Below are 27844 nucleotides of genomic sequence, written 5' to 3' on the forward strand. Positions count from 1 at the left end.
CCTCCCTCCCTATTGCTTTCTTTGCTTTTTTCTCTTTCTCCCCCCCCCTCTTTCTCAGGCCAGTAAATATCACTAGCAAACAAATATCATTGGACAAGTAAATCATTATCAATATCTGTTTTTTTAATTTTTGGCAGTCTCATTTAATGTTAATAAAAAGCAGATCTGCATATTTTTCAGTAAAAATGTGTGTGTGATATCTGTTCATGTCTTGCGGCTCTCCGGCATCTGATGTTTATTCTATGTGGCTCTTACATTAAGCAAGTTTGGCCACCCCTGGACTATAATGTGAATAAATAAAGTAAGCTAAATTATGCAGGTGTTGCATAATAGAACTCATTGATGCACATCTACCTATCCTGTTATCCTCCCCTTTTATCCAAGGAACTCACAATGGTGTACTTATGTTTATTTAGTTTTATTCCCCTACAGGTAGGTTAAGCTGATGGAGAGTAATTCAGTGTTGCTCAATAGACAAGTGGAATTTTGAACCTAGGTTGCTGTGTCCAAACTAACCCTCTATACCTTCAAGGACATTAATCTATTTCTCACTCTCGTCTGCCTGGCCTTCCTTTCACTGGGTAGCTGTTAAGACCAAGCTGATGAGTGGGAGAAATAGATCAGTAGTCTCAGTATTAAAGCGCTGTCCTTTCAGCACCAAACCCTTCTGCATTTCCAGTTTGTGCATTTAGAAACCTATGTGGTCTCGTTTAGATAGGAAACCATTCAGGCCCCGATCCCTTGGCTGTTGCAGGCTACAGACTTGCTTTCTGCATTAGAGAATGCTAGAAATGTGTTCTATACCTCAGCAAAATCTGATGCTCATAGGATGATCTGCATCCAGGGTCATTTTCTGCAATGAATTCCTACCGAGTCGAACTGAGGGTAGATGGAACCATCCTATTTGTTTGTAACCTTGACGATCATTCGAAGAAAATGAAATGTTTGTGAAGCTCTGTTTGTTTCATTGGCATTGACCCTTTTTGCCCACGATGGGATCCAAGGTGACAGGCGTTGTTGCCAGGAATCCCATCCACACATCGACTTCACGTAGGCCTGCTTAGCTTTGACAGGAGTGTAGTATAAATGGGAATATATAGAATATATATTCCCATTTATATAGAAGGCTTTCCCCATGTAGGTCTGATAATGCTAGCAGACAAGATAATAGGTATAAAGTTCATGGTTCTGTAGTTCTGAAGGGCAAAACGAAATGTCTGGGTCAGAGCAGATTTTGGTCTCATATCAGGAAAAAAACCGACTTTTGTTTAGGGTATGAGGAATCCTTCCACATTATCATTTTAGGTTAGGTTAAGTAAACACTTAGATTATACGTAGGTACATCTCTCTTTACATCTGGCCAATCAGAGGATTATTACTCAAATTACCACTGTCTTCTATAACCAATTATGCTCTTTGAATATTGTTTTCTTGATGATGTCAGTCCATGTATAAAATACCATGTATTTCCTGAATATGCTCAGAATATGTTCAAGAAGAAGAAGGTGGAGAAGAAAAAGAAGAAAGTTGTCAATTTTGGATGGATTATTTGGTCCAATTGTTTTCCTGTTAATTGAAGCATATCTCCTGAATATGCTGAGAAGAAAGTAGTCAATTTTGGATGGACGATTTGGTCCAACTGTTTTCCTGTTAATTGGAATAAAACATAGATCTTCCTCCTCATTTGACTTCATTTTTGATATGGAATCTAATATCATCATCATCAAGTTTATTGTATTAGCCATAACAAAGCATAAATACAAACACAATCCATATACATCACACTAAGTTATCCCTTCACTAACTTGCACTGAATCCTAACCTTAATCTTATCTTTTTTGCCGCCAAAGCAAACAGGGACATTCTGCTGGTCACATATACGTCCATATCAGAGAGCAAAAAAACAACCAACTCCTGCTTTGAGAATCCATTGTGCAAAGGTAAAATAGGGTATATAAATCTCTGCCTAAGTGATTCGTGCCATGAGCATCTCAGTAAATAGTGCTCAATATGGAATCTAATATGTGCATCAGGAGCATGCCCTCCTGTGTGAATTCCAGCTATACCCTGATGGTGGTGGGGGGGGAAGTGTTTCGGGTAACTGTAGTTTTAATACTACAAGAACAGTTGAGCTTGCTGAAGAGGCATTTGTGAACTAGATCTCTGGATTTTTTTTTTAAAAAAAGGTGTTGGGAAATGCCTGGAGATCTGGCAATGCCAGCCTCCAGGTGGGACCTGGGGACCCCCCAGAATTACAGCTCCTCTCCAGACTACAGAGTTCAGTTCCCCTGGAGACAAGGGATACTCTGGACGGTGGACTGTATGGCATTGTGCCCCACTGAAGTCCCTGTCCTCCCCAGGCTCCCTCCTCCAAATCTCCAGGAGTTTCCCAGAACTCTGTTAATCATCAAGAAAAGCTTCCCCGTGGTGGCTAGAAGGGAGAGGACCTGGCAACCTTAGAGCCAGTTTGGTGTAGTGGTTAAGGGCACGGACTCTAATCTGGGAGAACCGGGTTTGATTCCCCACTCCTCCACTTGCACCTGGCTGGATGACCTTGGGCAAGCCGTAGTTCTGATAAGAGCTGTTCTTGAAAAAAGAGCAGTTTCTGTCAGAGCTCTCTCTCAGCCCCACCTACCTCCCAGGGTGTCTGTTGTGGGGAGGGGAAGGGAAAGGAGTTTGTAAGCTGCTCTGAGACACCTTTGGGTAGTGAAGGGCGGGGTATAAATCCCATCTCCTCCTCCTCTAATCTGGGAGAACCGGGTTTGATTCCTCACTCCTCCACTTGCACCTGGCTGGATGACCTTGGGCAAGCCGTAGTTCTGATAAGATTCTTCTTCTTCTTCTTCTTCTTCTTCTTCTTCTTCTTCTTCTTCTTCTTCTTCTTCTTCTTCTTCTTCTTCTTCTTCTTCTTCTTCTTCTTCTTCTTTTTGAAAGGATTGTATGGGATCCAGAGAATGGGCAAGAGCAGATAACCCTTTACCAAGGGGTAACTCAGCACTGAGTGCATGCAAACGCTAGATAAGATGGATGCTCATACCGTCCTTTCAATTGGTGAGAACATCCTCAGGTGCTCTCTTGGATCTATGACCATGTATGGAAGCATAGGAAGTTTTTCCTGCCCTCCCCAGCCTCCACCCCCCCAAAAAAAAATTTCCAGGTATTTCCCAACCCAGAACTGGCAACCTGAGCAGACCCAGGTTTCAGACAGAGAGCTGAAAGCAGCCTGATTCTCTAGGCCGCTGAAATTGTCAAATGTGGGGACCAGGCAACGGAGTGAATTTCCCACCCTGCTTTCTTGAGTCTGCAGGAGAGGGGGTCCCACATTCTATCTCTGCCTTACTGGGCCTGCCTGGGAGATACCGGTGGCTGACTGGGAGAAAACATGTTTCAAACTAGATTGGCCAGAGGAACCTGGAGGACAATTTTTTGCCCTCCTCTGGGCATAGAGCAGGGGTTACAGGGGGTGGGGGGGGGGTAGTTGTGAATTTCCTGTGTTGTGCAGGGGGCAGACTAGATGACCCTTGAGATCCCTCCCAGCTCTGTGTTTATGTGTAGGCGAGATAATGCTGATTAGCAGCTTACAGTGTTGTATTATTTTGGTCGGTCTTAAAGGCATTTCATGGCCTTTTGTTTCAGGATTTTACTATGCAGCAACAGGCCTACCTACCTTTTGGTTCAGAAGGGTACACACATCACCATTTGGTGAACTGTCATCAGTTTAGTTGTTCCCCACCCCAGTAATCTGTAGGGTTCCCCAGGTGATAAAAGGTCCATCTGTATGGTCCCATGGTTAGGGGCATAAATTGCAGTGAAATCAGTGAGGCTTAACTGGATATACAAGTTCCGTTTCAATGAAAGTTGTTTTTGTCTATCGCTTCCATATTGGGACCGAGTTCTGTTTGCGGCAGTAGCAGTTCTTTTAGGGTCCCGAGAATTATTATGGCTTCACAGCTCCTCCATGATTTGCTACCCAACATTTCCGTCATTTGTTCTATTAAATCTATATCTGTTCCTGGCAGTAACAGCTCTGTTGACTGCTGTTTAATGTGCGGTGCATGCTGATCTAATTACAGAGGAGGACTGAAGGTCCTGGAATGAATTTAGAGTGGTACCTTCTTTTAACTATACTCTTGTTTAACTGGCTTAGCAGATCTCGCAGACATTGCTGTGAAAGACAGCTTGAGCATCTTTTCTTTCCCTCCTTTGTTTAGATAAGAATGTTGCTTTTTTTTTTACACCGTCTGAACACCATCAAAACCCTCCACAGTTGAAATAGCCACTGAATTAAAGTAACATGCAATTATAGTAACTTCAGATTGGGCATCTCTAAATTAATTAATGTAATTATTAGGTACGTCTCCCTGGTAGGTTTACAGCTGACCTGGCATTCCAGTTTGCAAGCAGCAGAAAACGTGGAATCGGTTTTCTAAGATATCTGCTGCCTAGCAGATAATACTGGATTTCTTCCAAGTAGTAATGGACGAGAGCTTTCTTTGAATGAGGGTGGAATTGAAAAGACACAGTTTTTATTGCAAATAGTTTCAGCAGTGTCAAACAAGTGTGGTCATTTTGTCAAGCGTGGGGTTTTCTCTTGTGCGTGTGTGTGTATAAGTTGCCAGCAGGTCACAGCCAACTTATGGTGACCCCGTAGGGTTATCAAGGTGAGTAAGCAGAGGTAGCAATGGTATTCCCAGGAGTACTGTATGGCTGTGAGAGTTGGACTATAAGGAAGGCTGAGCGCCAAAAAAATAGATTCTTTTGAATTATGGTGCTGGAGAAGACTCTTGAGAGTCCCCGGGACTGCAAGGAGATCAAATCAGTCAATCCTAAAAGAAATCAACCCTGACTGTTCCCTGGAAGGCCAGATAATGAAACTGAAGCTCAAATACTTTGGCCACCCAATGAGAAGGGAGCACTCACTGGAGAAGACCCTGATGCTGGGAAAGATTGAAGGTCAAAGAAGACGGGGACGGCAAAGGATGAGATGGTTAGACAGTGTCATCGATGCAACGGACACGAAATTAAGCAAACTCTGGAGCACGACGGAAGACAGGAGGGCCTGGCGTGATCTGGTCCAGGGGGTCACGAAGAGTCAGACTCGGCTGTGTGACTGAACAACAACAACAAGCAGGGGTGGCTAGCCTTTTCTTGCCTCTGCAAAGTCTTTCTTGGTGGTCTCCCATCCAAGTACCTACTCTGCTTAGCTTCTGAGATCGGAGGAGATCAGGCTATACAGGGGTCCTTAACATGGTGCCCATTGGATCCATGGCAGCTGCCAACAGTTTTTCTGGCACCAGCCAAGCGTTTTTAGGAAGTGGGTGGGGCCAGGGAGGGCTTTTACCCAGCAAGGGTTTTGACTGACTACTGGAGATTTGATTGGCTGTGCAGATTTTTTTTTAAATGTTGCTTTGGCAGCAGCTGCCACCACAGTAGAAGGATCTACACTGTACAACTGAAGTTAAGCTGTGGCAGCCATTTTGTGTCTGGTTCTGCCTCCTGCGCCAGCCATTTTGTGAAAGCCATTGTTCTGCTACGCCCACTGTGCCATGTCAGAATTTCAAATGTGCTTGGCAGGCTCAAAAAGGTTGGGGACCCCTGGGCCAGTGTTCCCTCTAAGCTGAGTTAGTGTGAGCTAGCTCACAGTTTTTTAGCCTCCGGCTCACACATTTTTGTCTTAACTCACACAGGATGTCACCAGAGCAACTAATTTATGCCGCAGCCAATTTGCTTGCTCACAACTTTAATGCCAGCAGCTCACAAAGTAGAATTTTTGCTCACAAGACTCCACAGCTTAGAGGGAGCATTGCCCTGTCAGGGCTTTTTTTGTAGAAAAAGCCCAGCAAGAACTCATTAGCATAATAGGTCACACCTAACAGCAGAAACTCATTAGCATATTAGGCCACACCCCTGACAGCACAACGTATTGGCATATTAGGTCACACCCCCATGTTACCAGAAGTGTGCTCATCCAGCCACATCCACCTTTTGCTTCTTATTCTGTTTAACCAGGGCTTTTTTGTAGCAGGAACTCCTTTGCATGTTAGGCCACACACCCCTAATGTAGCCAATCCTAATGAGTTTCTGCTGTTGGGTGTAGCCTATTATGCTAATGCGTTCCTGCTGGGTGTGGCCAACTTGGAAGCCAGCCGAAACTCCGTTCCTGTGCGTTCTTGCCCAAAATAGCCCTGCCCTGGGTTATATTATATCATTTCACATCCCAAGGAGTTTTCTTTTACTCACTGCAAAAATGTGCCTACATATTGCCTTGTTGGATCTCATCCCGTTGGCTTCAGGTACCTTAAGTTACATAATCACATTGTGTGCAACACTGTGATATCATCCCATTTACTGTTTGATTCCTAATTGGCTGGAATCACTAATGATGAGGATGCGGATGCAGAAGTCAGTGATAAGGGAAGAACAAGGGCAATAGAGAAAGATGGGGGGCGGGAAGCATTATCTGCAGAATCAGATACATTTTTTGTGCCTACTGATACTGCTATTTAACCCCGCAATTGAAGACATTTTTTTAATTTTAAAGGAGGATTAAATAAGGCCTTAATCGGTTCTAATTTTCACGCAGGCAACAGCCATCAAAACAAGCCACTGTGAACAAATTAACATTTCTAATGAACAATTTTAGCGTGTTCTTACTCAAATGCACAGCCAGTTAAATAATAATAATAAACACATTTCAACTTAATTTTTTAAAAAAAATATTGCTGGTAGTGGATCGAAAAGGAAGGATGAACGTATCTGAGGACAGGGTTGATTGGGGATCTTTCCAATAACTATGCAATAAGCTGAATACCTTTTGATACTGTCCATGGGGTTTTCTTGGCAAAGATACTGGAGTGGGTTGCCATTACCTTCTCCAGGGGATCACACTTGGTCTGAGTTCTCTGCTGTGGCCTGTCCGTCTTGGGTGGCCCTTCACGGCATAGCCCACAGCTTCATCGAACCGTGCAAGCCCCCTCACCACGACAAGGCAGTGATCCATGAGGGGGAAAGAGATCCAAGAAGGTCAAAGAAGACGGAGACGGCAAAGGAAGAGATGGTCAGACAGTGTCATCGATGCAACGAACATGAAATTGAGCCAACTTCAGAGGATGGCGGAAGACAGGAGGGCCTGGCGGGAGATGGTCCATGGGGTCGCGAAGAGTCGGACTCGACTGTGCGACTGAACAACAACAAAGCTGAATACCAACGGCTAGACAAAGGGTTACATATCAGTACCTGCATGGGTATTTATTTCTTCCTTTTTGTGGAGAGATGCTGGGTTTCCTTGAGAACCAAGACAGATGGGAACTATGTTTCTGGCAGACTTTGGAATGCATTCCTTTGGAGCTGGGGACTAGATGTGGGATCTGTCATACCTAAGAACAGCAAAGTACTTTGCTTATTGGTTCTTAAAGCAGTGGGGTGTGTGTGTGTGGAGCTCCTTAAGAAACCATAAACTACTGGGAACAAGTGAGCTGGTCTTTGCCCTCTAGATTGCTTCGGGAATTGGAGTACCTGTTGTTTTCCATTCCGATGCCACCTGTAACTGCTTTTGTGAGTCGAGGCTGACTCAAATGATGCTGGACACTAGAAGCAACAGTGGGAGGGCTTCTAGTGTCCCGGGCCCCACTGCTGGACCTCCTGAAAGCACCTGGTATTTTTGGCCACTGTGTGGCACAGAGTGTTGGACTGGATGGGCCTTTGGCCTGATCCAATATTGGCTTCCCTTATGTTCTTATGACTTGTGTCAACACCCCTGCAGGAGAAGCGTAAGGCATTTTACTCCCTGTAGGTGCGGCCTCCTACCTTGCTGCTGTTACCCCCTGTGCCTTGGTACCCCACCCACCACCTCCCACCCAAGGAACCATAGGATCTTCTGATGCTTTTCACCTCCTTATTTCCCAGGAGGACAGGCTGGGAAGATAAAATGGTCCCGGAACAAGCCAGCTGAGCAGTCCCTGCAGTGCCCCTAGCCAGCCTGGCCATGGGCTGTGTGGCTCACTGGCACGGCATCTGCTTCTCCTGCAGAAGGTCTCAGGTTCAATCCCTGGTCACGCCAGCTAAAAGTATCAGGCACCAGGTGACGTTAAAGACCCTCACCTGAGACCCCAGAGGCCAGGGCTGGTCTGAGTAGACAATACTGACCTTGAGGGGCCTGGAGAGATCAGCAGAAAGCGGCCACACATGTTCATTCAGCTCAGACCTAACCGGCTGCACCAAGTACATATATTGGCTCACCTGTTACTCTGTCCTGCAACCATAACTGTCAGTGAGGCAAGAATAGGCAGCCGGTGAGCTGACAACAATGGTTACCATGGCAATGGGCCCCCCACCCCCTTCCCCGCTGTCCTTGCCTTGAGATTACTCAAGAGTTGCTGGGGAATCTGCATGTGTGTGAGGGAAGGCCAGCCCTCCTCTCCTTTCTTGTTTGCCTCAGGTAGGTTGCCAGCTCTCAGACTCTGTCCTGTTCTTCTGTGGCCCACAGGCTGAGACACAGAGAGAGAGAGGCCGTGTGTGTGTGTTTGTGGGTGCATGTGAGCAGGGCCGGCTCACTCACTAGGCGAACTAGGCAATCGCCTAGAGCGAGATGGCCCTTAGGGGCGCCAAACTGAACCCAGCCCCGTACTCTGGAAGCTTCTTGATTATTTGTGTTTTTCATTCCTAAAATGCATTCATTTTTGAAAATTGGTGGGCGCGGGGGGGGGCAGAAGGGATCCTCGCCTAGGGTGCAAAATAAGCTGGGGCCGGCCCTGCATGTGAGCTGCATTGTAACCCCTTTTCTTCTTCGTCCTGCTGACTTCAGCCCACTCTGGAGCAATGTTCCCTCTAAGCTGTGGAGTCTTGTGAGCAAAAATTCAACTTTGTGAGCTACTGGCATTAAAGCTGTGAGGAAATGATTTGGCTACTGCATAAATCAGTTTGCTCTGGAGCCCTACTTCCTGAGCTAAGACAAGAATATGTGGGCCGGAGGCTAAAAAACTGTGAGCGAGCTCACACTAACTCAGCTTAGAGGGAACATTGCAGTCTGGAGTTTTTGATCTGTGCATGGACAAGCAGCCAGGTGCCATGGGTGAAATCTGTGAACACAGTCTGAGATCTTGAGAAGGAAACCAGATCTTTATTTACTGAGATATCTGTCTGTCTGTCTGTCTGTCTGTCTGTCTGTTATCCACCCATCCATAGATATAGATATATAGTGTTTTTTTTCCCACTGAAGCACAGGATAATTTATTATATCTAAACATCACAGAGGTGTGTTAGAGAATTAAGGGGAAAAGCAAAACAAGAGGCTAACCAAGCTGTTCAAGGAGCTGTGGTGGCTCAAGTGGTTAAGATGCTGAACTGCAGACTGTGGAAGGTTGGTAGGTCAGCAGTTCGAGACCCAGGTGCCACATGACGGAGTGAGCTCCCGTCTCTCGTTCCAGCTCCTGCCAACCTAGCAGTTCGAAAGCAAGACATTGCAAGTAGATCAATAGGTACCACTCTGGTGGGAAGGTAACAGCGTTCCGTGTGCCTTGGTGTTTAGTCATGCCGGCCACATGACCACGGAAACGTCTTCAGACAGTGCTGGCTCTTCGGCTTGGAAATGGAGATGAGCACCGCAACCCTAGAGACGGACTCGGCTGGCTTTCGAGCAAGGGAACCTTTACCTTTACCTAAGCTGTTCAAATCACTGATTTTTTCAAAACCTTGCCATTCCTTTCCAAGGAAGGAGCATAAGCAAAGCTGGAACTTTGAAACAGAGACTGGTCAGGGCAGGGTTCACTCCATTTCTCCCTGGTCCTTGGCTCGCAGGCCTTCAGAGAACTTGCTAAGCTTTTACACCCTTTCCCCCGGCTGGTTTGTGCTCTCTGACCTGCACTGGTCCGGAGTTTCCCTGGAGTCCTGCCATCGCCATTTAATCCAGTCATAAAGTGCTGCCTGTCTCCTGTGTGTTTGTGGTGCAACTCAGGATATCCAAAGCAGTGGTCTGTCTTCTTCTTGGCAGGTGGGCTAATTTCTATCCTGCCCATTTGTTTCCATAAAGAGAAAAATATGTCCTGGGGAGTTTATAGCTTTGGTCCTTTCTGCATTTCCCTGCCACTCCTGATTTCTCAGAGTTCGAATTTGAGGCACATATGATCACTCTTTTAAAATATTTGCAATGCTGTCATTTAGAGGAAGATAGGGAGCTGTTTCCGTTGGTAGTAGAGGACAGGACTCGAAATAATTGGTTTAAATTACTGGTGGGGACGCAATGTTCCCTCTAAGCTGTGGAGTCTTGTGAGCAAAAAGTCTACTTTGTGAGCTACTGGCATTGAAGTTGTGGGCCAGTGGTTTGGCCGCTGCAGAAATCAGCTTGCTCTGGAGCCATCCTTCCGGAGCAATGACAAAAATGTGTGAGCCAGAGGCTAAAAAAACTGTGAGCTAGCTCACACTAACTCAGCTTAGCGGGAACACTGGTGGGGAGATATCTGTGGGGTATTTTTTAATAATAAGGGCAGTGCAATGGTGGAATTAGTTGCCCAGGGCTCTTGCAGGTTCTTCTGCCTTGGAGGGGTTTAAGCAGAGGCTGGATGATTATTTGTCAGGGATGCTTTAGGTCAGTGGTGGCGAACCTAGGGCACGGGTGCCAGAGGTGGCACTCAGAGCCCTCTCTGTGGGCACGCGTGCCATCGCCCCAGCCAGGCCCGGACCATCATTAAAGTGTCGAATTCTCTGCCAAATAGTTTTAAGTAAATGAAAGCATTTGGGATTGCTTTCCTTACTTTGTTTGGATCACCTTAAGTTAATGTATGAGTTGTTTTTTCCTAAAGTAAAACCTCAGTATTCAGGTTAAATTGCCGTGTTGGCACTTTGTGATAAATAAGTGGGTTTGGGGTCGCAGTTTGGGCACTCGGTCTCTAAAAGGTTCACCATCACTACTTTAGGTCATCCTGCATGGTACAGGGGGTTGGCCTGGATGGGAGGAGGAGGAGGTGGAAGAAGAAGAAGAAAAAGAAGAAGAGATTGGATTTATACCCCGCCCTTCACTACCCAAAGGTGTCTCAGAGCGGCTTACAAAGTCCTTTCCCTTCCCCTCCCTACAACAGACACCCTGTGAGGTAGGTGGGGCTGAGAGAGCTCTTGACAGAAACTGGTCTTTTTCAAGAACCGGCTCTTATCAGAACTACGGCTTGCCCTAGGTCATCCAGCCAGGAGTAAGTGGAGGAGTGGAGAATCAAACCGGGTTCTCCCAGATTAGAGTCCGCGCACTTAACCACTACACCAAACTGGCTCAGAGTTGGTTTCATACCCTGCTCTTCACTACCCGAAGGAGTCTCGGAGCAGCTTACAATTGCCTTCCTCTCTCCACAACAGACCCACTGTGAGGTCGGTGGGGCTGAGAGAGCTCTGAGAAAGCTGTGACTGACCCAAGGTCACCCAGCTGGCTTCATGTGGAGGAGTGGGGGAATCAAACCCACAGTCGACATGGATTAAAAGGAGAGTGCAGAAAGAGACTTTGTTTCCAGGAAAGAGGGCGACCTAGCTGGAGGCCAGTGCCTCTTCTGTGTTAAGGTCGCCTTCCTTCCTCGGTCAGAATAGCTGCCCCTGAAGGGTCTGAGCCAGATGACGCCTGCAGTGCTGACAGAGCTACTGGATTCCGGTTCCGTTTGCTCCGGGCCACCAGCAGCCCTCCGGGAACCTTCCCTGTAAGTTAAATGGCCACTCCGCCAAGTATCTCTGTACCAGGGTGGCGACTCCACATGCTCTGTCGGACTTTCTGCACTCCCACACAGTTCCTGCCTCGGTTGAGAGTTTGGCCGCCTCTTGGATCACCAAGGCAACCAAAACGATGGCCATACTCTCATAACAGGAAGGCCCTCTTGTAAGATATGTGCAACTTGGTGGGCTGGTTTTCGAGAGGTTTGGGCAAGAAGAGGTGAGATTCATACACTTCTGCAGGGCTCTTTTTGTAGAAAAAGCCCAGCAGGAACTCATTAGCATAATAGGCCACACCCAACAGCAGAAGCTCATTAGCATATTAGGCCACACCCCTGACAGCACAGCTCATTAGCCTATTAGGCCGCACCCCCATGTTACCAGAAGTGTGGTCATCCAGCCATACCCACCTTTTGCTTCTTATTCTCTTTACCCTGTTTGTTGTCAAAACCCAGGGCCTTTTTTTGTAGCAGGAACTCCTTTGCATGTTAGGCCACACACCCCTAACGTAGGCAATCCTAATGAGTGTCTGCTGTTGGGTGTGGCCTATTATGCTAATGAGTTCCTGCTGGGCGTGGCCAACTCGGGAGCCAGCATAGCCCTGCTTCTAAGCAAGGGGGAGGCTGCCTCCTCCACCCAGGATCCACCTCTCAAGGTGAGGATCTTGTGTTTGTTCCTGGATGAGCCAGCCCTAACCACATTGTCTTTTGTGAAGGAGCACAGGTGGTGGATTTTGGCCTAGCGCTTGCTTTCTGTCCCTGCCCTTCCTTTTCCTCTTCAGCTTCCCTTTCACTCTTGGGCATCCAAGTGCCTACTGCTAGAGACGGCAGGGTCCGACACATCAAATAATTTGTGTGGAATTATTTATGACACATCCATAGGGTTGTCAGCTCTGGGCGGGGAAATACCTGGATAGTTTGGGGGTGGAGCCGGGGGAAGGCGGGGTTTGGGGAAGGGAGGGACCTCAGCAGGATGTAATGTCATAGTCCACCTGCCAAAACATCCATCTTCTCCAGTGATCTTTGTCATCGGAGATCAGTTGCAATACCGAGAGATATCCAGGCTCTACCTGCAGGTCGGCAACCGCATGGCGTCCAGATTCAGATCCTGTAGTGTTTTGTTCATTCCCTTCTGTTGTAGCAAAGGAGAAATGGCAAGCTCATTTTGCTCGACTCTTTCATTAAAGGAAAGACAGTCTTTCAAAGTTGTGTGATACTGTGTGTGTGTGTGTGTGAAAGTCTCGACTATCGTCTTTGCTCCGTCTTTTTCATACGCCCTGGGGAACCTGATCCTATTAGCATTCTGTAGCGAACGGGCAGTCCCCAAGCAGTGACTCTAAGTGAGAAGCATAAAGGTTTAATCTTTGAAGGGCAGATCTCTTGTGTTGTTAAGTGTATGCTGAAACACACAACCTCATTTGGTTGGGCATTGAATCACCATCCTCACAGTGATCAGCATAGGCTTCTCTGAGCCATAATTAAATCTGCAGGCTGCACGGAAGTGTCACGGAAGAAAAAACCCACGTAAAGAAGGGATGAAGGACTCGAAGAGAAGCTAACAAGAGGAACAAATTAGACTTCTTTCCGAAAGGTTGAAAAGGACTTGCTTGATGCATTATATTGCAGTTAGGGTAAAATAAATAAATAAATCTATTGCAGTGAAATGGGGAAAACATAGGTGGGTATCAACTTCCCATAAAGTGTGTGTGTGTGTATATACATATATATAATTATATATGTATGCATTATTTCTGTTTTGAGAGTAAACATTGCATGTTTAAAATTATGGCTAAGTTTTCCAAATGGAGCTGCATTGGCTCAAGTGGTTAAGACGCTGAACTGCAGGCTGTGGAAGGTCAGTAGTTCAGCAGTTCGAGACCCGGGTGCCGCATGACGGAGTGAGCTCCCGTCTCTAGTTCCAGCTCTTGCCAACCTAGCAGTTCGAAAGCAAGAAATTGCAAGTAGATAAATAGGGACCACTTCGGTGGGAAGGTAACAGCGTTCCGTGCACCTTGGCGTTTAGTCATGCCGGCCACATGACCACGGAAACGTCTTCGGACAGCGCTGGCTCTTCGGCTTGGAAACGGAGATGAGCACTGCAACCCTAGAGTCCGATTCGACTGGCTTTCGAGCAAGGGAACCTTTACCTTTTACCTTTCCAAATGTAGCCAAAGGTTTCATGGATGGCTTTCAAGGATCTTTAGAGCAAAAACAGAGAGAAGTGGGTGACTAGTTGAATCCTGCACAGTTTAGCCAATTATATCGTTGCAGTCAGAAGTGGAATTTCTGTTTTTTTCCCCCTAGAAACTCACTTCTTAAAGGGATAGCTGTTGGTTTATTCTCTTTTTCTCCTTCAGTAGTAGTATTTCTCTGGGATCTTTGTAGTTTTCTGTTACTATGCCATGCACCCTTTTGTAACTTCAGCCCATGCAGGATATTGTCTCTCTCTGTGTGTGTGTTACACATTACAGAGTGTTCTAGCAAGAGGGTACAAAGATACAAAGATTTGGGAGGACATTATATCTGTAAGTAGGTGCCATTCAGCTGCAACTGTATAAGGCCAACACAGCAAGGGGCTTTCCTGTCTTCAAATTGGATTTGAAACAGACTCCAAATTCCTAAACGAAGGAAATGAAACCAGTTGTTGGATTTCAGGGAGAAACCAAGTATAGAGGAATTAAAAGAATTCCTTAACGATGCTAACCAGTACAAAAGGGGGAAGGGTGCTCCATAGCAGGCTAGTTGGCTTGATGAAGAGGGAATGTTGAAAAGCTGTACTCTAATTCTGTGTGCAATTCTGTGTTCGAATGGAGTTAGCCAGTGACCAGCTGTATGCGTATGAGCAAGCCCCGTCAGCTGGCTGAAAGGGGAATGCTGAACGGCAACAGTCAAATCCAGTGTGCAATAGCCAAAAAGGCCAGCTATTGGAATGGAGACTCAGATTAGCAATCAACCACCACCTTGCCCAATCCTGGGTTAGTCCAGATGGCTAAAAGGGGGGTGCTGAATAGCAGCAGTCTAACCCAAGGTGCAATAGCAAACAGGCCGGCTATTTGAATGGGAGTTCTGTTTTAGCAGTAGCCATGGAAACATCTTTGGACAGCGCTGGCTCTTTGGCTTGGAAACGGAGATCGGCACTGCCCCCCTGGAGTCGGATTCGACTAGCTCTCGAGCAAGGGGAAACTTGACCTTGACCTTTACTAGCAATACCACCATATGCAAATGGATTTGAGTGTGGGGGTGTGCGGGTGTGATATAGAGCTGATTATAAAATAATGGTTGGGGAAACCCTGTCCTCGTGAAAACGGTGTCCATCTTCTTACGTAGTCTGCAGTGCCAGTTTTCAGTGAAGTGAAAACATTTGCCAAAATCAACAGAATGCGACTTCACCGCTAAAAGAAGGATGTGTGTTGCATGAATCAGAATGGGCAGGTGGTTCAAACTGCTGGTCCGCAGCTAAACTGATAAAAATAACCATTCTAATTAGATGCAATGATGAATCGCTGGTTAAAAAAGGTTGTCTTCTGCATACCTTGGAGTTGTTTATTCTCAATATAATTTCCCTCCCCCCTTAATGTTTGCTTTCTATCATATGACTGCGATCCTGCTGAGTCATTTCTGCTTTGTTTGTATATATTTCCCTTTCCTTATATGTTTTCCCCAAAACTAAAGTGGGCATGATGCTGTAGCCTTTTAAACAGAATTGCTCGCCACCCCTTGGTGATTATAGAAGGGATGGTGGTGGAAAATGCCATCAGGTCACAGCTGACTTATGGTGAACCCTGGCCCCGGTCACACAAAAGGTTTTGGGCCGGGAGAGGGACGGATCGGGGGTGCAGCAAATGGGCACGATCCCACCGCAACATCTGGGAAGTGGTGCGCACCCGTCCCCGATCTGGCCATTCCGGTCGAAAATCCGCTGTTAAAAAAAAAAAAAACACCTCCCAAGCAGGACTTACCAGAGACGCCGCAGCAAGCGCGACCGTCGGATCGCCCAAGCGTCCGTCTTCTAGAGCAATTGAGGCTCCCAGCCGAACTGCTCATGCACATGCATGTGCAGCCGGTGGCCTCCCGCTCCACTCGGTGGCTTCCTCCCGGCATCTGATCGTGCCGGGGAGCAACGGTGCGGCGGCTCAGGGGATCAATGTAATCCCACCGCCGCATGTTTCTTTTGGTGCGGCTCCGAATAGCCGCACTTTGCTCGTGTTTTTTTCTGCCATGTGGCAGGGACCCCTGTAGGGTTTTCAAGACAAGAGAGGAACAGTGTTTCCTCTAAGCTGAGTTAGTATGAGCCAGCTCACAGTTTTTTCGCCTCCGGCTCACAGAGTTTTGTCCCGGCTCACGAAGGAGGGCTCTAGAGCAGACTGATTTGTGCAGTAGCTGACTTGCTCGCTCACAACCTTAAGGCCAGTAGCTCACAAAGTAGAATTTTTGCTCACAAGACTCCACAGCTTAGAGGGAGCATTGGAGACGAATAGAGGTGGTTTGCCATCATCTGCCTCCCTTGGTGGACTTCCTTGGTGGTCTCCCATCCAAATACTAACCAGGAACCATCCTGCTTAGCTTCTGATATCTGACGAGATCAGGCTAACCTGGGCCACCCAGGCTAGGACTTATAGAAGGGCAAGCCCTTTTCCCTCAGAAATCAGAAAGCCCTTTTCCCTCAGAGGACCAGCCCATTTAGAAAGATGGTGATATCACCTGTTGTAAATATTGTTTACGGGAGCCATTTTGGTGTCGTGGTTAAGAGCATGGCCTCTGATCTGGGGGAACCGGTTTCGATTCCCCTCTCCTCCACATGCGCCTGCTGGTGTGACCTTGTATCAGTTACACATTCTTTCAGAGCTGTTCTCTCAGGAGCAGTTCTTGAAAGAGCTCCCTCAGCCCCACCTACCTCACAAGGTGCCTGTTGTGGGGAGGGGAAGGGAAAGGAAGATTGTAAGCTGCTGTTAGACTCCTTCGGGTCTCTCCTCCTCCTCCTCCCTTCTTCTAAAAATGGTGACCAGAAATGACTGCAGCTGGTCTTGCCATTTGCTATTGAAGATGCCAAACAAGTGGGCCTTCTCCCAATCCTCCTTATTTTATTGAAGCACATTGAGATTCTTTATTGTTACACATTCCCCCCCTCCCGGTGAGGGATAATTAAACCTTACAGAAGAGTAGAAGCATAGGCGTAATCTTCGTGGGGGCAGCGGGGCGTCAGCCCCCACCAAAATTTTCAGGAAGGTGCTCAGCCTCCCCCGGGAGCCACCCTTGCTCCTAGTAAAGCAATGCCTCTGGCCCAGCCCCAGCCCCCCCCCCCCGGGAAATTGGAAAGTCTACACCCCTGAGTAGAAGGAGAAGAAGGAGGAGAAGGAAGAAGAAGAAGAAGAAGAAGAAGAAGAAGAAGAAGAAGAAGAAGAAGAAGAAGAAGAAGAAGAAGAAGAAGAAGAAGAAGAAGAAGAAGAAGAAGAAGAAGAAGAAATTGCCCTTTGAGTGTGTGTGTGTTTGTGTGTATTTGCCCAATAAGTAGCCCTGGAGGTATTGTTGGGAATGTGTGACTTCATTCTTTTTTCAGTAGCGACCAAAATGCGACAACTCCTTTGGATTAATTACATTCTCACAATGATCCAGTTTGTCTTTTCAAGGTCCTCTGGTTATTGACCCAACTGATTGGATTTCAGCAAGTGTTAGAAGTGATGAGGGAGATGCCATTGTTTCTCATGCCCTTCTCTCCCCTGCACTGTTTCCCTCCTGTTAGGAAGGGCTGGAACAATGCCTGCGGCACTTGCATTTTTTGTTTCAGGTAATGAGATGCCTGACCCTTCCATTGAAAGGGGGGGAGAGGGGGGGACCTTATAATTACAGAAAGCCGAATGTGCCATCAAGAGCAGCTCTGGGACAAAAAGCCGAGCGGCTGGCCAAGTCTGGCTGTCGCAAATTACATCTTCAAATCATTTCTTGTGAGACGTTCTGAAACCTAGTGCTGTTATCACAGTATAAAACAATGCACATCCGTCATAAAGAGGGCACGAAGCATACAAGCAATACTTTCCTGGTTGTCACTGGCATGTAATGTAAAGAGAGAAGTATAAGTTTATATGAGCAGAGACTGTTGATAAGAGGATGAGACGCGCACAATTTTTTTACTTGGGTGCCAGTTCTTGTGCATAAAGGCTGCAGACATCTTCATCAGAGGGTGGGGAATTCAGCTGCATCTCAAAGGGATTGAACAATGCAATCATAGTGGCTGCAGAGCTGCAGCATCAACTGCGTGGCCCTCAGTAGATGCTAATTTAGGAGAAGTGAGTCATACAGAGATGCGCCAGGCATCTTCCTCCCTGAGGATTCTATTGCACCTGGAGTGACTGAATGATCAAATCACACACACGGCAGAACTGTGATATAATCGCCTGTCCTCAGTTGAAGACTAGTTAGAAGGCAGGCCAGAGCAGTAAATCATGCAGAGATGCAGTGGGCAACCTCAACGGGGAGGGATTTTTTTGGGGGGTTGAATAACTGGATTTAGTTTGCACAGAAAAATTGTGTCTCTGTGCACTTGAGTCTCTAGACCACGGTTTGAGAATTAGGGACGCATAGAGATGTAGGTGAAACTTCCTTCCTTATTAAAAATGACATATTCATGTTTTCTCTTAAGGAGAGCTGAGGTTTTACCATAGAGTGCGCAGAGGTTTCTCAACCTGGAGCTGGCAACCTTATCCGCACCCCCTTGCCGGTGGCTGAGGTGGGGTGACCAGGCAACATTTGGTCCTGGCCCCACTGCTGGACCTCCTGATAGCACCTGGTAATTTTGGCCACTGTGTGACAGAGTATTGGACTAGATGGGCCATTGGCTTGATCCAACATGGGCTTCTCTTCTGTTCTTCTGTTCTTAATTTCAGTGTGGTCTAAGACTGGCAGCGGCTCCCCAGGGTCTTAGGCAAAGACCGTCCACATAATTTGCAACCTGATCCGGTTAGCTGGAGACACCGGGGATTGAACCTGGGACCTTCTGCGTTGCCAAGCAGATGTTCCGCCACTGAGCCACAGCCCCTCTTCCCTTCCTCCCTCCCTCTCTTCCTAATGCTGCTCCAAGTCGAATTTCATCGCACGTACATTTTTTTAAAGTCCTTTTCGCTCCCGTTCCCCCAGATTGTCAGCCTCCATCCAGCCAACCTCTCCTCGCTCCGCTCTTATGCATTCATCAGCTCTGCCTGGCTTTCATCTTCTCCCGGGCTCTTCCAGCCTTGTCCTCTTTCTGTTGCCCTGAGCACGTTCCCAGCAATAAATGTTCTGTCTCTCTCTCCCCAACTCTCTGCGTATGATCCTCTCTTGCCGGGCTGGTGGGGAGCGAGCTTTATTATATATATTTTTAATGCTTCCATTTGAATTTTTTTTAAAAAATGGCTTGCTAAAAAATGAAAACAGCTGCGAGATGGGAGGGAAGTGGAGTGCACGGTGGCCCAGAAAAGGGGGCTAGCACATGCCCCTGCAAGTCCACCCATCCCCGCCACCTACTGGCCAGCATATGTATGGTTGCCAGCCAGTTTGTTGTAGTGGTTAAGTGCGCGGACTCTAACCTGGGAGAACCGGGTTTGGTTCCCCACTCCTCCACTCGCACCTGGCTGGATGGCCTTGGGCAAGCCGTAGTTCTGATAAGTTACAACAAACAGGACCACGGTGTATAATAGCTAGTAAAACAGAAAATCACCGTGTACAATTAAACAATATTTGTTGGGTTTTATATGCAGTGTTAAGGCGCTGCAGTGGCTCAAGTGGTTAAGACGCTAAACTGCAGGCTGTGGAAGGTCGGTAGTTCAGGAGTTCGAGACCCGGGTGCCGCATGATGGAGTGAGCTCCCGTCTCTAGTTCCAGCTCCTCCCAACCTAGCAGTTCGAAAGCAAGAAATTGCAAGTAGATAAATAGGTACCACTTCGGTGGGAAGGTAACAGCGTTTCGTGCGCCTTGGTGTTTAGCCACGGAAACGTCTTCGGACAGCGCTGGCTCTTCGGCTTTGAAACGGAGATGAGCACCGCAACCCTAGAGTCGGACTCGACTGGCTTTCGAGCAAGGGAACCTTTACCTTTACCTATATGCAGTGTTTAGAATTCAATTATTAACAAAATTACAACAACAACACTACAATATGCAATATAAAGCTTAGCAGTACATGCAGAGTAATACAGTACTAGTTACAGACGAACGACGGAGTTCTAGCACACTATCCGTTTGCGTGTCCTTCTTCAGGTTTGTCATTCTGTAATTATTTCTTCATTAGCATGAAGTGCTGCAAGCCATATTTCAAAAGGCTAATTCTTATACAATTTTTTTGATGTACGCTACCGGGCTTAGATTCTGGTGACTGGGGAGCTCCTATAGCAAGCTCTAATGTGACTGGGTCTACAGCATATAATAATTGGCTGATAAGAGCTGTTCTTGGAAAAGCCGTTTATGTCAGAGCTCTACGAGGTCCACCCACCTCACATCTGTGCTCTCTCTTTATCTCTTTCTCTCTCTCTCTTGCTCTCTCTCCCCCCCCCCTCTTCTTCTCCTTCTCCCCTTTCAATTGTGACTGATCTCCAGTTAGTGACTGAGTTCAGGTCACCTGGAGGAAATGGTGGCTTTGGAGGGGAGGGAGGAAATATACCCTGCCCTCCCCGGGTTCCAGCCTCAAATCATCAGGAACTTCCCAACCTGGAGCTGGAAATGCTAAGCACAGGCCAGAGCCTGCATTCCCAAAGCTCTAACGGGATTGTCTGAATGATCTCAGGGATTTCAAGAGGGTGGGCCATCTGCAGGAACTATATTCTGATATAGTGCTTGTCAGGGCTTTTTTTTTGTAGAAAAAGCCCAGCAGGAACTCATTAGCATAATAGGCCATACCCAACAGCAGGAACTTATTAGCATATTAAGCCACACCCTGACAGCACAGCTCATTAGCATATTAGGCCACACCCCCATGTTGCCAGAAGTGTGGCCATCCAGCCACACCCACCTATTGCACCTTATTCTCTTTACCTTGTTTGTTGTCAAAGCCCAGGGCCTTTTTGCATGTTAGGCCACACACCCCTAATGTAGCCAGTCCTAATGAGTCTCTGCTGTTGGGTGTGGCCAGTTATGCTAATGAGTTCCTGCTGGGCGTGGCCAACTTGGGAGCCAGCCGGAACTCCGTTCCTGTGCGTTCCTGCCCCAAAATAGCCCCGGTGCTTGTTATGTGGAAATAAGCACCCAGGGTTGCCAGCCTCCAGGTGGCGGCTGGAGATCTGGGATTACAACTGATCTCCAGTCGACAGAGGTCGGTCCCCCTGGAGAAAACGGTGGCTTTGGAAGGGGGGCTGTATGGCATTTACCCCCACTGGAGTCTCATTTTACCCCGCTGAAGTCCCTCCCCTCCCCTCCCCAGGCTCCACCCCCAAAACTATCCAGGCATTTCCCAACCCGGTGCCGGGAACCCTCAGCGTCACTGTAATCGGCATGTGTGCATCGTCGGCTGGTTGTATTTGTAGTTTATATTTTGAATAGCAAAGGCCAATTCATATATTTTAAAGTCAGGTGCTTATCAGTGGTTGACCTTGGAAATATTGGTGCTATGGCACGTATGCATCATCCACCACCATTGTGGCAAATATTTTTGGGTCTAGTCGTTCTTGGGGCATGTTCTGCTCCTCTCAAGGCGATGCAGGGCTCTCTCTGACATTCTCCCCACCTCCCAGTTTCTCAATGACTTGGGGAAAGCAAAGCCATATGGTCACATTGTCTCTAGAAATCCATTGGACATTTCACTGCAGGCGAAATCTGGAGCTTGAACGGTGGTGGCTCCTCCTCAGGCGTGATATTGCAGGAGTTTCAGGGGAAGCCGAAACGGTATCGGCAAGATTAGTGGCATTACTCTGGGGAGGGTTTCCTCTTTCTCTGCACATCCTGGTTTGTCTCTGGCATCCGACCCAGATGAATGAAGTTTCTGGAGGCAGATCTTGCCGTTACTTGGCCAACATTTCTGGAAGTGCTGAAAAGCACCATTTTTAAAGCAGTTTTTTTTCCCCAGCATCCCTTGTGAAATTGCTTTGTTCCTTCATTGGCAATGCTGTCCTTCTCAGTTGCTGTAGTGCAAGTCGCTTCCCTCAGCTGCTGTCGTCCCCAACACGTCACCCAAAAGCACCATGGCAGTTGCTGACACCTTTCGGCCAGTTTGGTATAGTGGTTAGGAGCGCGGACTCTGATCTGGGAGAACCGGGTTTGAGTCCCCACTCCTCCACATGCAGCTGCTGGTGTGACCGTGGGCCAGTCACAAGCTCTCAGACCTGTTCTCTCAAGAGCAGTTCTCAAAAGAGCTCTCTCGGCCCCACCTACCTCACAGGGACCGATTCCCCACAAGCAGCTGTGCCGCCCTGCGCTCTTCCGTTTCCTCCGCTTGCATTGGTCAGTTTCACACTATTCGCTGCGTGGCCGCATTTTGACCGCATTTTGACCCGCATTTTGACCCGCAGGGGGAGGGAAGAAGACAGTAAGCTGCTCTGAGACTCCGAGTGAAGGGCGGGGTATAAATCCAGTATCTCATCTTATTCTCTTCCATGGTGCCCACCAAGTGTTTTTGAACATGAATGGAGAAAGGTGTGGCACCTGTCCAGCAGAGCTGGACAGTATAACACTGTTTGGGATTACGCTGTCAATTCCAGTGGAGGGAAGTCGTGCATGGAGATGCATAATTAGCATGCAAAGCAATGTGGTGACAAGCGAGCGCGGGTGCACTTGCAACGTTCCAACTTCCATTAGGAGAAATAATGGCCTTCTTGGCAGAGTGATTTTTTTTTTTTTAATTAAATATCAACAATTCCTAGTAATCAGAGAACCTGCAAGCCATGAAATTTGAATCCCTTATCATGGGCTTTATCAAACGCAGGCGGGAACTGAATGCGCATATCATTTGTGCGCTAATGTTGTGTGGAATTTCCCAAGCACATTGAAGATGGCCGCGTTTGAGTCTCCCGAAGAGTGCATCTTTTCTTTTTTTCTGCCACATGGGTTGAAAAGAAATTACATAGGAACTACTTGTGAGTGTTTCTGTTCCTTTGGTGTCAACAGTCTGGTGTACTGATGAGGACCAGACAGACAGACAGACAGGCAGACAGGCAGACAGACAACCTTTATTGGCATATCAGAGATGAAAAGTACATTAAAATTTAGGAATACATCCAACATGTGGCTGTCATACAAACAAACAAACAGCAAGGGGGGAAAAAACCCTGATTAGTTCATAGTTTCCCTGATTTGCATTGCAGATTGAAGAAAACAGGCAACATTTAAAGTTATAGAAGAGTTTTGCCCAGAGACTAGCCACTGGGCTTTGACACTCTCAGGGAGACCACGCCATGTAAAAAGAAGGGAGTCCAGAAATTTATCCCAGGTCTTAGTATAAAATGGAGAATTTAAAAGAACGTGGGAAACAGATTCGTTGGCACCCAGACCACAAGGGCATTGTCTGAGTTCATAAGGGATTTTGTGGCATCTTCCAGAGAAGATGGCCGATGGCAATACGTTAAATCTGGCCTGATGAGGACCAGTTTGATTTGATGGGGTTTGTCAGCTGGGCTTGATTGGCACATTTGACCTGTGGCTCACTGGGTCAGTGCATAGGAAGCCAAAGCATTACAAGCGGGCTGGCGGGGGGGGGGGGAGCTCCGAACACAGCGTCCTCCCAGCAGAATGTATACCGATTACAGTAAAATCTCGATAATATTTTGGGAGACAGACAGTAATAGCTCGTCTTTTCAGCTTATAAGGAAGATGAAGCTGTGATCATTTGCATGTGTGAGAAATACGGAAGAAAATAAGACGGGACACAAACAGATTTATTTATTTATCACCTTTTTATCATGCCCTTCCTCGGAGGCACTTACTTCATGTTTCTCCTCCATTTTATCCTCAAAGCAGGCTCTGTGGGGTGGGTTAGGTTGAGAGAAGAAGAGTAGGTTTTTATACCCTTTTCTCTACCCTAAAGAGTCGCAAAGTGGCTTACAAGAGCCAGTTTTGTGGTGGTTAAGACGGACTGCAAGACGGACTCTAATCTGGGAGAACCGGGTTTGATTCCCCACGCCTCCACTTGCAGCTGCTGGATGACCTTGAGCAAGTCATAGTTCTGTCAGAGCTGTTCTCTCAAAGACAGTTCTGGAAAGAGCTCTCTCAGTCCCACCTACCCCACAGGGTGTCTGTTGTGGGAAGGAGAAGGAAAAGGAGTTTGTAAGCTGTTCTGAGACTCCTTTAGGTAGTGAAGGGCGGAGTATAAATCCAATCTCCTCCTCCTCCTCCTCCTCCTCCTCCTCCTCCTTCTTCTTCTTCTTCCTTCTGATGGAATTTGTGCCCTCCATCAATAATTACACAGGAGTCAGGATGTCATCTTTGGCACTACCTCTGAAGATATTTTAGAAACTACTGGTGATGCAAAATTCCTGATCATCTTCTGTTGGTAGCAAGCTAGTGAGAATGTAAGAAGCCCACTGTTGTGTTAACTGCAGTAGCTAGTTCTTTTCCTTCCGGGCCTAGTTCAGGAAACATACCTGTTAACCATTAGGGGCTGGGCACCAACACGCCTAAGAAGAGTGTCTTGCAGCCATTAACACCTGAAAAAGTAGCCCTTGAAAGGGTTCAATTTGCCGGAGAAATAAATCCAACATGGACAAGGTTAAAGCCTCCGGAGACATGGCTCTCACTTATTGGAGAGGCAGGCCTGTCTGAGGCCAAACGTCCGTTCATTAGAGAACATTGTTATTGTTGATTATGGCCAACAATTGATGTGATCGGACCCAATTTACTTTGAGATGGTTTTATTTTGATGGTTATCAGGGCTTTTTTTTTGTAGAAAAAGCCCAGCAGGAACTCATTCGCATAATAGGCCACACCCAACAGCAGGAACTCATTAGCATATTAGGCCACACCCCTGACAGCACAGCTCATTCGCATATTAGGCCGCACCCCCATGTTACCAGAATTGTGGTCATCCAGCCACACCCACCTTTTGCTTCTTAATCTGTTTACCTTGTTTGTTGTCAAAACCCAGGGCTTTTTGCATGTTAGGCCACACACCCCTAATGTAGCCAATCCTAATGAGTTCCTGCTGTTGGGTGTGGCCTGTTATGCTAATGAGTTCCTGCTGGGCGTGGCCAACTCGGGAGCCAGCCGGAACTCCGTTCCTGTGCGTTCCTGCCCAAAAATAGCCCTGATTGGTTATTATTGGGCCCAGACACAAGCTAAGACCTGGGTTTCCAGCGTGGGCTTGCCTCCAACTGGGACAAGCAATTTGAATTGGAGGAGTCCACATTTTTAAGATTTCCCAAGGCAAATCTCGTCAGCATCACTAGTTATAATTTGAAACCTCCCCCCCCCCCGAAATACACCACACATATTCATTTCCCTCCAGCATGGCCATTGAAGTTTCTGGGGAAAGTTCTGGTGGGCTGATGCGTGGAGAGGCCACCCGGTGTGATGTGGGTGGGAGCGGCCACCACAGCCAGCTGGTGACCTCCACGAAGGAGGTGGTAACTGCCAGAGGTCATTTCGGGGGGGAATGCGGGGGATCGCAGTTCCCCCGGGTGAGGTGCAGGGCGGGGCACATGATGAAGCCCCGCCCCCTGCTTCCGGCCGCCCCGCTTCCGGCCCTCATTCAGTCAGGAGGAGGCAGGAGAAGAGGGAGGGTAAGTTGCTTCCTCCCTGCCTCTCCCCACCCCTGCCTGCCTGGGGCCAGGGAGGGCCTTCGCGGGGCTTCCTTGCACTCCCGCCGGCCTTGCAGGTCCACCGCCGGGCCCCTCATGGGGCTCGGCAGTGGAACTGCAATGCCGGCGGCGGCGGCCGGGACCGTTGGGGGCGGGGTGTGTGGCCTTACGACACACTTCCGGTGATGTCAAGGGGCGTGGCCTCATGACACACTTCCGGTGATGTCAGGGGGTGTGGCATATGCTAACGAGTTATGCTAATGAGTTCCCCGGCTCTTTTTCTACGAAACGACCCCTGGGAACTGCTTTTCCCATAGGTCACCCCAGCCACTGGTAGGGGATGGGGGTAGGGTTGACAGATCCAGGTTGGGAAACTCCTGGAGATCTGAGGTACCCCCTCATCCTGTACACCCCCCCCCCGAAGAGCATTACGCTCTATGGTTCAGCATCTCCTGGTTGTCCCTGGACCGAAGGACGTCCATCTTGCCTTGACCAGGGCCGGGGCTTTTTCTGCCCTGGCCCCTGCCTGGTGGAACATGCTCCCTTATCAAGATTTAGGGGCCTGCGGGATCTTCAATTCCGCAGGGCCTGCAAGACGGAGCTGTTCCGCCAGCCTTTTGGCTGAGGCGGCGGGTGTCCGTGTATGGACTCCCTGAGGTAGTTCGTCACCCGCTTACAAAGCCAAATAATATGCTAGGCAGCCTCTCATAGCCAGCTGATTTTGTTGGCCTGTGATTACTTTAATGTTTACTATTGTGTTTTTAAAAAATCAACTGTATTTATCGTATTACTAAAATGATATAACCTGCCCTGAGCCCGCTCGCAGGATGGGTGGGCTGTAAATACAAATAATAACTAAATAATTGAGGAGCCCGGTGAGAACAGGGACCTCAGAGGGGTACAGTGCCATAGAGTCCACCTTCGAAAGCATCCATTTTCTCCAGGAGGACAAAACTCCATAGTCTGCAGATGTTTAATTCCAGGGGATCCCCAGGTCCCACCTGGAGGCTGGCATCCTTATAAATTCCTTGCAAGCCAACAGCTCCTGCCCCCTGCACAGCACATGTGGGTGTGGGCCAGATGGGAGATGCAGCAAGCCTTCTCCTTCCCTCCCTCTCCATTGGGGATGGGGCCAGGGCCTCTGCCTCCTTCCCTTCCCCCTCTGTAGGGTTGTGTCCTCCCACTTGGGAGATACCTGGAGATTTGGGGGGAGAGCCTGGGAAGGGTGTGGTTTGGAGAGGGAAGGGACCTCAGGAGGGTAGAATGCTCACTGTCCAAAGAAACAGATCAGCCAATATCATAATGCCCCTATATAAATCAATGGTGCGACCTCATTTGGAATACTGTGTGCAGTTCTGGTCACCACACCTTAAAAAGGATATTATAGCATTGGAAAAAGTGCAGAAAAGGGCAACTCGAATGATAAAAAGGATATTATAGCATTGGAAAAAGTGCAGAAAAGGGCAACTCGAATGATAAAATGGTTGGAACACTTTCCCTATGAGGAAAGGTTAAAGCGCTTAGGGCTCTTTAGCTTGGAGAAACAACGGCTGAGGGGTGACATGATCGAAGTTCATAAGATTATGCATGGGAAAGAGCAGGTAGAGAAAGAGGTACTTTTCTCCCTTTCTCACAAGACAAGAACTCGTGGGCACTCCATGAAACTGCAGAGCGGTCGGGTTAGAACGGATAAAAGGAAGTACTTCTTCACCCAAAGAGTGATTAACACTTGGAATTCACTGCCACAGGAAGTGGTGGCAGCTACAAGCATGGACGGCTTCAAAAGGGAATTAGATAAGCACAAGTGGAGACCCGCAACAAAATGTTGCGTACTGTGTTCTAGTTGGGTCTCCACTTTTTCTCTTCCCTCCCCCCCTGGCTCCGAGCCGAGGCCCCCCCCTGCTCGCCGCTCTGCCCGCTTCCCTCCCATCGGCGGCAACGGCGGCTTCCCCCCTGGCTCCGAGCCCCACAGCCTGGAGAGGGAGCCCGCCCCGCTCCTCAAGAGCGCCGTCCAGCCGGCCCTCCTGGTCTCCTGCGCTCTCCTGCTGTGCTTGTGGGTGCGGAGACGCTGCTGGGCAACGTGCTGCAGCTGGGCCGCCTGCCTCACCTCACCTTCTGTGAGCTGGCGCGGCGCTACAGGGACGTCTTCCAACTGCGCCTGGGCATGCGCGCCATCGTGGTGTTGAACGGCGAGGCGGCCATCCGGCAGGTGCTGGTGCAGCAGAGTGGGCTCTTCGCTGGGAGGCCCAACTTCCCTTCCTTCCGCCTAATGTCGGGTGGCAAGAGCATGGCCTTTGGGCGCTACCCCGAGCGCTGGCGGGCGCAGCGGCGGGTGGCCCACGCCACACTGCGTGCCTTCTCGACGGCCAAGACGCCCGGCAAGCTGCTCTTCGAGCAGCACGTGGTGGCCCTCGCCGCTCTGGCCCCCCCTCCTTGCTCGCTGCTCGCCGCTTCCCTTCCAAGCGGCGGCTGCGGGCG

General features: G+C 48.3%; 1 protein-coding gene across 1 annotated transcript in view; it reads left to right on the forward strand.

Annotated features, from left to right (window-relative positions):
* Nucleotides 1-27788, forward strand: part of LOC107118530 (pro-neuregulin-3, membrane-bound isoform-like) — a gene marked incomplete at its 3' end in the record, with an annotated part of 189802 nt that extends 162014 nt beyond the window's left edge. The window contains exon 3 of the mRNA XM_015420887.1: nt 27253-27788. Within this exon, the coding sequence (XP_015276373.1) occupies nt 27253-27788 (536 nt within the window). The remainder of the gene's footprint in view (nt 1-27252) is intronic.
* Nucleotides 27789-27844: the final 56 nt, after the last annotated feature.

Source organism: Gekko japonicus, unplaced genomic scaffold (genome assembly GCF_001447785.1).
Source record: "Gekko japonicus isolate JY-2015 unplaced genomic scaffold, Gekko_japonicus_V1.1 scaffold2424, whole genome shotgun sequence".
Classification (NCBI taxonomy): Eukaryota; Metazoa; Chordata; class Lepidosauria; order Squamata; family Gekkonidae; genus Gekko; species Gekko japonicus.